Below are 14,827 nucleotides of genomic sequence, written 5' to 3' on the forward strand. Positions count from 1 at the left end.
AATCAATTAAATCTATTTTTTATATAACAATAATATTATATATATTTATATATCACTTTTTTAAACTCATTCTTACAAATATTGGCATATAATTAATATAGATAACATATATACTTAATAAATATCTTTATTAAATTAATTATAACGATTAATACAAGATAATCTCATAAGTATAACCTAATTATAGCAAGAATTTTCATAAAAATAATTGACTACTAATTTAAATATAATTGATATAGTTAAATTGATATAACCGATAAGATTGAGAATATGTAGCAATTATAGTAATTATTATATCAATTATATTTATTCTATTCTATTCTATTATATAAAAATAGAATTTTTGTATTTAATAATGGAACTGATGTGGCATGCTCTTGAGGTGTTTCCAAATCTATTTCATTTAATTCGTCAAAGCAAATCAATTATAATTAATTAATTATATCAATTAATTAATTTAATTAGCCGTTCAAATCTCATAATTTATTATAATTTATATAAATTAATTAATTATAATCAATATTCAATGCGTTATTAAACTACGTATCAATTATCAATATTTTTAATCATTCTAATTATATCAATTGATATAGTTCTAATCTGCATTTAAGTATAATAATTTTATTAGAAGATAGTTGATGCACATATTAATAGTGACCTATTTAATTTGATATCAATTAGTGGATAATAATAATAATAATAATAATAATAATAAAAGGTCTACATGGTACATGCATTATATTTTAAAAAAGGTAAAATATATTTAAAAAAAATAGGATATCAATAATTAATTCTGATTAATATCAACATCAATAATTAATTCTTATAATTATTTTTGTACGACTAAAAGTTTTGTATAGTATTTTTTTTATGTAGAATAAAAAAAGTTTGTGATTCATAACATTTTCATAAAGTTTTATCGTATGGACACAAGATTAATTGGATAACAAATTGAATTTTAATTAATATATTTTATTTTCTGTTCATATTTTTTCATTAATTATCTTACTTTTTATATTTACAGTAAATATTGAATGTAAAAAGAAAAAAATAATATTGAATGTTATATATTTTATTTATTTAGAGTCATAATTAAATTTGATATAATTATAGCAAGTATCTAGAATTAATAATAACATGATACTACAATTTTAAGTTGTATAATATAATAAAAAAATGTATCAATTTATGTATGCCTCCTATTAGAACCGTCAAAATTGGCTAAACTCATCGGACCAATCCGTTTACCCATTTAAATGGACGGACTTTACCTCTAAAATTAAACCCGTTTAAATTTCGGGCTAGCCTGTGTGCTAAATGGGTGGCCCGTTTATTTTTTTTTTACATTTTTTTCAAAAAAATCAGTACTTTTAGTTGATATTTCTCTCGATTCGACATGAAAATCAGACCTATCAACTAAAAAAATATTATTTTTAAAGATTTTTGACCTAAAAGTGGTATTTTTTGTCAAAATATTTTTCAAAAAATAAAATTAAATGATAAACGGGCTGGCCCGTTTAACTCATTGGACTGACCATAAATAGTCCGGGCTAGAAATTAAAATTCTGGCCTGCGAATAAAGTGGGCTTAAACGGGCCAGCCCATTTAACCCACTGGCTTAATGGGTTGGGCCTAAATGAACCGGACTAGCCCGTTTGACAGCCCTACTTCCTATATAGCAATGATATTATATATATTTATATATCTCCTCTTTTAGCTCTTTTCTAAAAATATTGGCATATAATTAATGTAGATAACATATATATTGAGTAAGTATCTCTATTGAATTAATCATAAAGGTTAATAAAATATAATGAAATAAATTTCACCTAACTGTAGTAAGTATCTCCATTGAAGATATTTGCTAATTATTACCGTGTATAATTAGTGTATATATATATAGAGAGAAGGAGTAATAGTGAATTGTTACAATTATTTAATTTATCATTTAAAAAATTCGTACCTCGGACATAAATTTTCTTCTGTTTATTATTTTTCATACCTAAGGGCTACTAATTACGATTCTATCAACAGTGTTACCTATGGTATGGTAGATTATGTAATGAAAAAGTTTGAAAAATAAAGACAAGAATTATAAGGTTATGGAAAGTCCCATACAAAATTTGACAAGAACAAGACGACTTATGTAGAAATGGTTCTCATGGATGATAAGATAAGTTGATTATTTTCCATGATTTTTTCAAGTGATGCTAGGTCCATCTTATAAATATTTTTTGTTTATATTTTAAATTTATTTGACAAGTAAACCCTCGCACGAATCAAAGAAAGTACGATTTTATAAATTTATAAGTGTTAATAGTCTTTATATTTAATTTGTTTAATAGTGTGATAATATAGCTAATATATTTATTGGTGGATTTAACTATTATTACTATATTATTTATGATCACATTCAGTATACATATGTGATTTATTGAAAAAAGTACATTATTAAAACTGATTAATAACTATTTTAGAATTAATCCAATTAACACCGAATTAAAAAAAAACAATGCATAATATGTTACTTTTTTATTAATCAAATTATTATAATTTAAATTAATTTCAAAAAAATAATTTAAAGTTATAATTTCAATCTTCTCACGTGTATGACACGGGTAATTATACTTGTATACTAAATAAGTCAGGTATTCAACTACACCAAACTTTAAATTTGCCCTACTCTCTTTTTCAGTATGCATTTACTTTACGCTGATATTTGTTAACTTTATTTTAAAATTAGTGATTTTGCTTGTAATAACATTACGATAATATAAATTTTTTGAAATTATATTAGTTTTGTCATGATATTATACATTATGATAAAAAATTTATAAAATCAAATTACTTTTGTAAAAAGTCATACAGAACAAAAGTTTATATATATTGACTAAAGAGATTAAAATTTTTATAGATAAAAAAATCAAATAATAAGTTTTTAAATATTATTTTTATGTGAAATAGTTAAATTTTTTACTAAAAATTAAATTTGATATTCATTATCTAAAACATGAAAAAATTTAATGTTTATACTTTTATATTTGGTTAGATGTTAAATTTGTTGCATAAATAAAAATAATTAATTTTTATTTTTATTATTTAAAAAAATTTGCTCTCTCTCTATATATAAAATCCAAATTATATGCAATAAATATTTGAAAGAAAAGAAATAAAAATATAAATTAGAAAGATAAGTAGTAAAAATCTAAAATTATATAAAAAAGTTTAAAAAGTAAGCATATAATAATCATCATATATTTTATGTAAATAATACTATGAGATAATTTTTAATTGTATTTAATTATAAATTTAATATATTTTTTTATAATTTTACGAATTTATTTGAATTATATTATTTTATTAATTTTATTTTTGGTAGAACAAAAATGTAGAGAAAGATAAAGAATAAGAGAGAAAAGAGAGAAAAAGATAAAGATAAAGGAGAGAGAAATTTATTAATTTTTGAGAGAAAAATTGTATTTTAATTGTAATGAAAGAATATCTCGTTATATATTTTGCTTTGTCAAATTAGTAATATAAAATATGAATTATAAGTTATACATAGAGTGTCGAGTGAGAAGGATAGAGAAAAATAGAGAAGAGGAGAGAGATAGATAAGAGGATATAGTTAGAAAAAAAGTTTATTAGTTTTGAAAGAAAATATTTTATCTCAATTTTAATGAGTGTCATATGACATATTTTAGTTGTTAAATTAGTCATATAATATGAATATATGATTGTTGCTATACATCCATGCATTTTTGGCAATCAAGTCCAACTAATTTGGCTTAAACCCAAGAAAAATATGTGATGTTGTTACGGCATTTTATTTTTGTTTTTTCCACTCCTCATTTTTGTCATGTTATTGTAGTCATTTATTCTTTTTTTTTGTTTGATATTTTCTTCTGTTTTTCTTAGTTTTATTCCTTTTAAGATAGTAAATCAAGAAGAATTTTAAAAAAATAAAATAAGAAGGAGAAAATAAAAAAAAGATGAAAAAGAAGAAGACGAAGACGAAACGGAACATGAGGTGGAGAAATTCAAGTGAAACGAAATCAAATAAAGCTAAATTAAACTAAAAAATGAACCAAAATTTTTTAAGAAAAATTTGGTCAATACTTAATAGTAGCATCAAGAGAACCTCAGATAATTCACAAATGAATCGAAATTAGTTCATCAGATTTGAATAAAAACTAACTAAACAACCACACATAAACAAGTTCAACAAATTCAAGTGAAACGAAATCAAATGAACCTAAATTAAACTAAGAAATAAACCAAATTTTTTAAGGAATAAAAAATTTGGTCAATACTTAACAGCAACATCAAGTGTACCTCAGTTAATTCACAAATGAACTAAAATTAGTTCAGATTTGAACAAAAGCTAACTAAACAACCACACATGAACAAGTTCAGCAAATTCAAGTGAAACAAAACCAAATGAACTTAAATTAAACTAAAAAATGAACCGAAATTTTTTAAGGAATAAAAAATCTAGTCAATACTTAATAGCAGCATCAGTGAACCTCAGTTAATTTACAAATGAACCGAAATTAGTTCAGATTTGAACAAAAACTAACTAAACAACCACATATGAACAAGTTCAACAAATTCAAGCGAAACGAAACCAAATGAACCTAAATTAAACTAAGAAATGAAACGAAATTTTTTAAAGAATACAAAATTTGGCCAATACTTAACAGTATCATCAAGTGAACCCCAGTTAATTTGCAAATGAACCGAAATTAGTTCATATTTGAACAAACAGTAAAAAAACTCAATCATTAACAAAAACACATCAACTTCATTTCTTGATCCAAATGAACTTCAAATAAACTAAGAAATGAAACAAAATTATTTAATAATGGTATCAAAGAAAATCAGAACGAATAAAGATGTTATAAAAATATTAGTATTGTTGGTGATGATGATAACAAAAGAGAAAGATAACGAAAAAGAAAAAGAAGAAGAAGACGCAGCATCAGGAAAGAAGCAACGGGAGCGAAACATGCGCGCGTGAATTTAAAATACTTGTTTGGACTTGATTAGGGTTATGTCTTGGATATAGAGCTTTATTCATATAATATAGTTGTATTTAATTTTAATTTTAATATTTTATTTTTAATTTTAATTACAATTAAAAAATGTCATGTTACACATTTTGGTTATTAAATTTATAATTACTAATTAGTCATTGATAATATATAAAAGAGTTAGACATGGGTGAAGGAATGAGATAGAAAAAGAGAGAGAGAAAAAAAATTGATTTCAATTGTAACGAGAGAGTGACATATGACATATTTTAGTTATAAAATTAGTAATATAATAGATGTATAACTTAGGATTTAAGATTAATGATTTATCATTTATGGTCTAAAATATAATAAAGTAATTTAAAAAAATTAGTTGATATTGACTATAAAAAAATTTAAAAATATTATTTATTATTTATTTATATATTAAAATCAGTCATTAATAATATATATGTATATAAATATATATTATTTGATTTATTTTTAAAATAAATTTATATTTTAATAAATATTTATATTAATAGTTCATTTTGATATACACTTAGTGCGATTGAAAAAAAAAATTAACTCTCTAACATTACTCGTTTTAAAAATATTAAGTTATCAAAACTATTCAAGATATAGATTAAGACTAAGTAGCTAGTTTGCCATTGTTCTCACTTATTTATGTATTAGTATTATTGAATTTCTATAGAATTAATTGAAAAAAAAAAGCATACAAAATAATAACAAATCAACAATCAAATTTAGTAGCGGGGCATTATTCATAAGCAAATACTGTGGATTCCATCTGAGCCTCCAAATGGGCGCGCGCCACTCCAGCTCTTTAATTTGTTCATCCCTCATTCAAATTAAATTGGTCTTATCTTTGTAATTATTTTGGTCAACAATGGGATCTTGCTAGATATGAAGTTGCATTGTGACTTGTGAGGAGGGTACATAGGGTTGTTTCTCTTTTATTTCTAGTTTTTTTTTTATCGAATATAAAGAGACTCGAACTCACGATCTTTTAGATGAGTATGGAAAGACTATGCCATGCATTTGAGCTATAATTAGTTGGCTCTAGCCTTCTTTCTTTCTTTAACTTGTTGGGCCATGTTAGAATATAATTAAAATTAATTAGTATTAATTAGTATTATTTAGTATATCTGAATATTTATTATAGAAAATTACGTCTTTATTATATTTATATAATTGTAAATAGTAAATACCAAAGTGAAGGAATTCCAGACAAGTGATGAGCAATTTAACCATTTCAGTACTCGGCAAAAAATATCTATCTTTTCATGAGAAACAGATAGTCAAAGAAAAATGAAGAAACAATCTTTTCAGCAAAAGAAATGACAAAAGGACGAAACTTAAGCAGGCACAAATGCCCCACTCATCAGGAAAACTATTATATTCACGAACTTGCAAATTAAAGCAACAACAAATTATATGAGTTTCAACATAGAGCTGTTGGTAGTAATTAAAGAAATTAATAATTAAAGTGGAAAGAACACTTTGATTTTCAAAGATATTCGTACAGACCAAGCCCGAATGAAGGGAAGAAAGGCATTATTATTACATATATACATACACACATTAAGATTAGCATATATGAGTAAAGGTGTTAGTTTTTGTCTGGCGATTGAAATAATAATAGTTAATTGATGATGGACATGTGAAGGCATTGACCTAAATGATGGAAATGATTTCCACTTGGGCCAAGAGAATGTTTAGAGGGTCCCACTTAAATACCGAAAGAAGGGTGTGCTCTTGAGAGAGTCTTTGCACATGCCATAATTAAAAGCGGAACATCATCGATCACTCGTGGAATTGAGGATCTGTGTCGTGACTCATGCCTCTCTCTTCCTATTAAAATAATACAAATCCTTCAAAGTGGTCGTCCATTGTATTAGGTTTGTGTTTGGTTGGGGCAGGTACGTAATTTAATCCGCTTTTATTTTGGGGTAATGCTTGAGGGATAAATTAATTGTCACAACAATAAATAAATATTAAATAAAATAAGTTATGACTGTTTTTGATTGATAAATAAATACTAAATAAAATAAGTTATGACTGTTTTTGGTTGATTTTTTTTGGTTACCAAATATTTTGGTTTATTTTGATATATATTGTGATTAATCAATTATGTGATTTATGTAACAAAACTTTGTTGTCAATTTGAGTTTTATAATTAATGCTTGCAATAATGTGATCCACAATTTAAGCCCGCCATTAATTGTTGCGGACATGATCAAATTAATTAAAACATGCGTTGTTTTTCTTCTTTTCCTAATTTTCAACCGAATAATTCCACCAAAGTGCTTTCATGGTTGGAAAGAATCTTGATCCGATGGGATAATTTAGATAACAAAGCTGACAAACCCACTAATTTTTGCACAGATAGATAGAAATAGTAACCATAGAGAGGGAGCTAGCTAGCGCACAAACCACTCAACCAAAATAATAATAATAATTAAACTTGAATAATTAATATATATCGGAGTCTTTTCCTTAATCATGATCAAAACTCAAAAGTCATTTGGACCAAATCTTTGAAAGCATACATGAATAAAGTTGATTGATCTACTTCTGACAGAAGAATTCATGAATACAAGTTGCATGTCCTGGGGCAAATTAAAGCATGACCTATATTCAGCTATTCTTCTATCTATCTATCTATCTCTCTATGTAAAAACATTTCAAGAAAGGAAAAACAAACCAAGAGTAAAACGCTCACATTGTTGAAATAGCAAATGTATACAAATTAAGAGCAAGTAATTAATAATAACCATATATATTATCCTACTACTGTGTTAGCTTCTCTCTGAACAATTTCAAGCAGATTATATATAATTAAGAAGATGAGATGAATGCATTGCATGATTGTCATCATTAATTTTCTTCTTAATTAATAACTAATTACCATGATGAGCCTTCACCAATAATACCAGTCCAATACCCAGTTGAATTGTTCCCAGCTTGTTGTTTGTTGTTTTGGTCAACTCCAAAAGGGAACAGAAGCCTCCCATTATTATGATTATCATTATTCTCTACTTGCCCACCATCAACCAAAGAAAACCCAAGACTGGGCTTAATCTCTTGCATGGGAAACCCAGAAGGGTAAAGAGCATTTGAATTTGGCATCAATGAAGAATGGACATAAGGAGCAGCCATCCCAGAAGACCTTAGCAACTCAATCGCTGATAGAGAACTTGGAGCAACAGCAGCAGCAGCAGCAGTAGAAGAAGATCCATCACCTCCTCCTCCTCCTCCTCCGGTTTCGAGTTTCGGAATCTCAACATATGCAGACAAAGCATGATGATGAAAGTTGTCCATAGCTGGAAAAGCTAAATTGAGATCATGCCCTCCTCCTTGCATCATTTTATTATTAGGGTTTTGTGGTGGGTTCAAATCTGGAACCTTTGGTACAGAAGATGACGATAGAGAAGAAGAAGAAGAAGAAGCTGATGATGAGATGATCTTCTTATTCTTCCTTGAACCGCCACCAACAGGGACGTTGCGAAGAGAGCCTCCCTCAGTCCAGTACCTTCTGCAAGTCTTGCAGAAGTACCTGGGCTGAGTGAGGCTATAATTGTTATAGTAACAAAACTTTGTGTTGGTTGAATTGCACCTTGGACAGTTCAATTGCTCTTGTGGCCTTGCTTTCTTCTCCAACACTGGCCTTGCTGTGCATGAAGAATTCCCAGATATTCCTTCCATGCTTCTTCAACCTCCTAACATATTAACAACAAATAAAAATAATCTTCTTTTTCACAATTATAGATCACATGAGCAAAGGAAAAAGAAAAGCAGTGTAAACTTCCTTTTGTAGAAAGAGAGAGAAGATGGTGGAAAATTATATAAATCCAAAGTTGAACAAATTAAAGATACTAATAATAACTCCTCTCAAGTCCAATTAATTAACTTGATACATACCATTAATCTAAGATTTTCATTATTAAACCTAATCTCAGAACATAGAAGAAAAAGAAAGAGGAAAGCAATAAGAGAGAGAGAGAAGTGACCTTGAAGCTGGTGGCTGGTCCTTAGTGTAAGAAAGAATGTTTTAGTTGGTTTGTGGGTTGGCTTTATCTGTTGGCTTTACTTTATGAATGATACAAAGAGAAAAAGTATCACAAAAGAAGAAGAGAAATGTGTCTGTCTCTTTTGACTATTAACCTTGCAGTAATTAATTAATTTGATTTGATTTCTCTTTTGCTTTTGTTTTAATTTACGTGGTGGAATAATGAGTGGGTTTCTCTTTCTTTGCTATATCTACTTTCTTTTGTCAAACCATCTTTTTCTTCTCTAATCAACGACCATTCATCACAAACCTATATATATTCTTTTATGTAACTAACATACACAGATCCATGTTTTCCATTATTCCTTTCATTCTCCATGATGCTTTAACATATTAGGGTTTTAATTTCTTGCAAAGTTATCAAATTGGATTCTCTCCTATCATGATCGGTCGTCTTCATTTTTTACCTTTATCTATTTATGCAATAACTTGTAAACATTCTATGTTTTGGAAATTTGGAAAAGCTTTATTTCATGGTTGATCACTCATAATAAGATGAGGGTAAAAAATCAGGTGCAGTCGACTTCACGTGAAGTTAATAGCTGAGAGCTGTTACATAAAAATTTAGTTAAATTAGTCAAATCATCTAATAGCTCCTAGTTATCAATTTTACGTGAAATCGACTGCACTCGAGTTTTCATCTAAGATGAAACGTACTGAAACCACAACTCAATTGCAACCAACTGCATTAGACGAGCGCACCAAGTAATGTAACTTTAACGGTTAATTACTTGATAATTGGATGATCTCATTTTATGAATTTATTTTATTTTATTTTATTTTATTTCTGTATATGGTTAGTGAAATTTTTATATCAAAAATATTTGTTAACAAAAAAAAACCAAAAACAACTAAAATTTATTTTATTTATTATTTATTAATTATTAATAAAAAATTAATAAATATTAAATAAGATAATTTTTTTTTATCATTTTAGCATTACTGTTTTTATATATAATAAGTATTTAGTCATGCAGAGTTACATAGATAATTAAGTTGTTTTATAAAATCACTTATTACTATTTTAAAATTCTCATAAACACAAGTTGATTAGTGATTATAAATGACATGATCCTTTAATTGTAGATAATTATAACAAATGTCACCAAAAAAAAAAAGATAATTATAACAAATATGGTCTAAAATAAGAAGGTGCTTAATTTGAAGAGTGAAACGCTACGGATTCAATGCATCATTATGCATACTGTATGTACAACTCGTCATGAATGAGAAAATCATGATCAATATTGAATAGTAAGTCAATTAATCTGGACTTAAAACGTGAGGAAATGGGTGTGTTTTCTGGAATGTTTTGGAATTAAGCAATGTGCTTAAGCTTGAACTAATCAGAAAGCAATACATGAATTCGCTCACATCATCATTCCATAATTATATTTTCGCATGTTTTGCAAAACAATACTTGTCTATTAAGAAAATTGTAGTATTAAATTTAAACGGAAATATAAACTTTATTTATTTTTGCTAGAAAAAAATTTTAATTTGATTGATTGTACCTCTCGTGAGCTGATATATTACCAAAACAAATTAATTTAGTCAAGAGAAGAAATAATTTTGCATCCTAAAATGAGATACAGCGTTGCTTTATGCAGCATCGATGGATCATGATATTCATAGCAAAGAACAAATTAATTAAATTAAAGGGTAAGAGAGGTTTTTCAAATACATAAAAAAGTGGGTGTCAATATAGCCGACAAGAGGCGACAAAAAGAGGCCACCATGGGTCCCAAATAGTGCGCGGATGGGATGGAAAAAAGAAAAAGAAAAAGATCCTTCAATCTTTAAATACTATTATTCAATTGAAATTAATCATAATTAATTAGTGAAATCTTGTTCAATTGGGTACCCTTTTGGTTGTGATGGGGACGCCTATTGCCTTCAATTACTTTTATTTTATTTTATTTTTTACAAACCATACAAACCCAATATTACGAATCCTCAGTTAGCAATGGAAGTTCTGCCATCACAGATAATATTCCTGATGCTTTAATTTCCAATAAAACAAAACATATATAATACAATATAACTGCAACTTATGGTAGTATTATGTATTACCCTGACACAGAAAGCGTTGATTGATTCTCCAAACAAAAGCGAATGGTAAGGAGTAGTGAATTAGAGAAGATTTGCATATACGTGCATGCTATTGGCCATCATCATTGACTAATATTGAATTTTTGATACGCATCAAATTAAAATCCATAGACTAATCAGTAATCACTAATGTATGTATGTAGGTGTATGCGTTAACTTTGGTTGCGTTTGTTTACAAGACACTGATTGCGTTTGTTTATAGAGATAGGACATTGAAACAGAAACACTGAAACCAAAATTGTATTTTGTGTCCATCTTGACACACGGAAACACTAACAAAGAACACAACTTATATTTTTTATTTTTTCTTTCATTATTTTTGTTAATTTTTCATAATTATATTTTTTATTATTATATTTTTCATCTCAAATTTTTTAAATGAAAAAAATAAAAATAAATTAAATTTTCATAATTTGTTTTAGTTTATCACTAAATAGAATACAAGAACATAAAATTTTATGTCTTTATCTATCAATATCTTGTCCTATTATATTTTATTCTTAGTATCTTTTCTTATCTTATTCTTAGAAACAAATGCCTTTTGGGAATAAAACCTCTTCCACCAAGAGTGTACTATTCAATTATTTAATTAATTTGTTGTTGCTAAAGTCATGGCATTAGAGGAATATATAATGTGCACGATTCTTACTAGCTAGCTACAACAAGCCCTGTCAAATTAAAAGATATTATGTCAATATCTTTGAGAGAGACAGTCACTTACCTGGTGGCTGGTATGTGATGAACGCAAGCCATGCCAATTCTTTATTATTATTATTATTTCAATGTTCATATACTCCATTCAGTTGATTGGTACATTTATTTCAATAGGGAAGACTTTGAGATCCTGATGATGGAATACTTGTGTGCATGTAGCCCTACCCTGGCGACCCACACTTTGAAATATGTATACTTGGTGTTTCTCAAGATTTGTGTGTTTGCTAGACCAGCTAAAATCAGTAGCGAGACTATTGGTGTTTTACTATGTAACCAAAGTGGTTCTTTCGAACATGACAATGAAAAAGAGTTTGTATAAGAGAGATTACGAGTAAATACCCATAATGGTCTCTGTGATTCGGGTCGTTACTTAATGTGGTTCCTGAGATTCCAATTGCACCATTGTCACTACAAGAAAAACACCCATTCAGGTACACTTGAAAAGTGTAGCCAAAAGTGAAAAAAAATGATGCCTTAGGCTACGGCTACACTTTTTGGGCTACCGCTACGCTTTTTGGGGTGATTCCTATTCGGCCGTTGCCTATTCTCAAAGGCTACGCTTTTCTGCACCAAGGGCTACGCTTTTGACGTTTGGGAATAGGCTACGCTTTTCAAGTGATGCTGTCCAGAACCAAAGGCTACGCTTTTCAGCTTTCATTTTTCCAAAATAGACTACGCTTTTCAACGCTACTGCATCATTTGTAAAGCGTAGCCACATTGTATACCATAGCTACTTTTTATAAGTGTAGCCTTAGGTCCCTCTTTTTTTTTGTATACTATAGCTACTGTATATAAGTGTAGCCTTAGGTCTCGTTTATTTTTTTTGTATACTATAGCTACTGTATATAAGTGTAGCCTTAGGTCTTTTTTTCTGTGTATATATATAATTATCTAATAATTATTAATACAACATAATAGTTAATATGATTACATGTATAATAATTCTGCATTTTTATTTAAATGAGTTGAATATTACAAAATAAAAATAAGTACATAATTGTACTAAATAATTTCTTTATATAATAAAAATTATCTCTAACTAAAATATATCTATAATATTGATCCAAAAGTACTAGAATAAAGTTAACTGTAAAAATTCATACATCTCAAATATACTCTTCACTATTATTTAAGAAACAGAAAATTCATACATCTCAAATATACTCTTCACTACTTTAGGATAGCGGCGCTAGAGTTAAGCAACAGAAAATTTAAGAACATTAAAGAATTAATGAACAACCTACAACCAGAGCCACAACATGGCATGCCCAACCTGGTAGAGTGTATAGACACCAACAAAATTAAGAGACAATGAAACTTACATCATCAGAGAGCTTCATGTTTTTAGTGTGTATACGAAGAACTTCAAGTCGACCAACTTCATCAGGAACACCAATATCAATTTTCCTATAAAATCTACCGAACCTTCTCAATGCTGGGTCAATGCTGTTTGGGTGATTGGTAGCTCCAATAACGATAACATGAGCACGAGATTTCAATCCATCTATAAGAGTCAAAAGCTGTGAAACAATCCTCCTTTCAACTTCACCATGTGTCTTCTCCCTCTTGGGTGCAATAGAATCAATTTCATCAATGAAGATGATGGATGGTGCATTCTTTTCAGCCTCTTCAAATGCTTTCCTCAGATTGCTTTCACTCTCTCCTGCCAGTTTGGACATAATATGCCTTATAATAAAAAATAATATGCATAATAAACTAAATTCACAAATGAAACCAGCAAGAGTGATCAGAAGCACTAATGAAGCAAAAATAATAGAGTTGTTGTACAACAACAAAAAATATTCACTAACCCTTCGGCAAGCTTTAACTATATCTGACTCTGGGAATTGAGCACCACTTCGAATGTCCTATCACCATAAATAAAAGCAAATAACTCAACCTAACTAAATGGAAGTAGAAAGAGGGAATTTGGATGCACAAAGTATACCTTGCTATAGTACCGCTTCAGCAACATTTCCTTTGCCACCCCGCACATGCCACAAAAATAGAGTAAATTTGACATGACCTGCATATGTTACCAAAATCATAAGAAAGAAGTAACATTTACTTTTACAAGACAAGATAGTGTTTTAGGGATAGAAAAAGAACCTTGTTGCACAACCACTCAGTCCAAGATGGTTCTTTGCATAGAGGTGAAACAAGTATCAAACCAAGTACACGTTGTCTATACTTCATCTATTGTAAACAGTAAACACATAAAAACATTAGAAAAATTGAACGATCCATTATTGAAACTCTAATGTAATTTAAAAAGGGGAGAGGCTGTATAGCACCAATATAATAACTTACAGCAAATAAGGTAAGAATGTAAGCCCCGGCAGCTACTCCTATGCACATTACTACACTAAGACTGCAGAAAAAAAGAATGTCGTCGGGGTCAGATTGCCTTCTCAAAACGAACAACTGCCAATATTCAAAGTCTAATGGAAATTGGTGTAAACTAATTTTCTTTATGTCATTAAATGGAAATCAATTACAGATTAAGCTTGAACTTACTCACCCAAAAAAGTTGAGAACCTCGGCTATTTGATCTGCAACAACTCTTGAACAAAGTACAAGATGATAAGAAAGCAAAAACTTAAAATATTATCAATGAAGAAATTTATAACAGTGAGGAGATATATACATCAAGTAACAATAATCAAAACCCCTAATCAAAAGTTCCAATCATCAAAATCCCTAATCAGAACAATAATTATTTACCTGACCTTAAGCAGAGGTCAAAAATAGTGCAATTGTTATTATACCTTGCAAAGATAGTGCATCAGTGTCATCTTATTGTTAGAAGCACAAGTGTCAGTAAGCTTTAAAAGACTATCCAACTTGAATCCAATTGCAGATCTGCATAAATTAAAAAATAAATAGTAATCCATAA

General features: G+C 28.3%; 1 protein-coding gene and 1 long non-coding RNA gene across 3 annotated transcripts; both read right to left on the bottom strand.

The window, feature by feature from the left end:
* Positions 1-7,539: 7,539 nt before the first annotated feature.
* LOC107491929 (dof zinc finger protein DOF2.5) lies at positions 7,540-9,156 on the bottom strand. Of its 2 annotated transcripts, none has more exons than XM_016112861.3 (2): positions 9,047-9,156; positions 7,540-8,755 (listed from the first exon to the last, which is right to left on the bottom strand). In XM_016112861.3, the coding sequence occupies exon 2, from the start codon at positions 8,739-8,741 to the stop codon at positions 7,941-7,943; it is 801 nt and encodes a 266-aa protein (XP_015968347.1). In that variant the 5' UTR covers positions 8,742-8,755; positions 9,047-9,156; the 3' UTR covers positions 7,540-7,940. The 2 variants fall into 2 exon arrangements, with proteins under 2 accessions (XP_015968347.1, XP_015968348.1); XM_016112862.3 differs by lacking the exon at positions 9,047-9,156 and adding an exon at positions 8,958-9,046.
* A 4,699-nt stretch (positions 9,157-13,855) lies between these two features.
* On the bottom strand, positions 13,856-14,280 carry LOC127748327 (uncharacterized). Its single transcript, XR_008010298.1, has 3 exons — positions 14,242-14,280; positions 14,041-14,127; positions 13,856-13,957 (listed from the first exon to the last, which is right to left on the bottom strand). It is a non-coding gene; the product is annotated as an uncharacterized LOC127748327 (long non-coding RNA).
* Positions 14,281-14,827: the final 547 nt, after the last annotated feature.

This window comes from Arachis duranensis, chromosome 6 (assembly GCF_000817695.3).
Source record: "Arachis duranensis cultivar V14167 chromosome 6, aradu.V14167.gnm2.J7QH, whole genome shotgun sequence".
NCBI lineage: Eukaryota > Viridiplantae > Streptophyta > Magnoliopsida > Fabales > Fabaceae > Arachis > Arachis duranensis.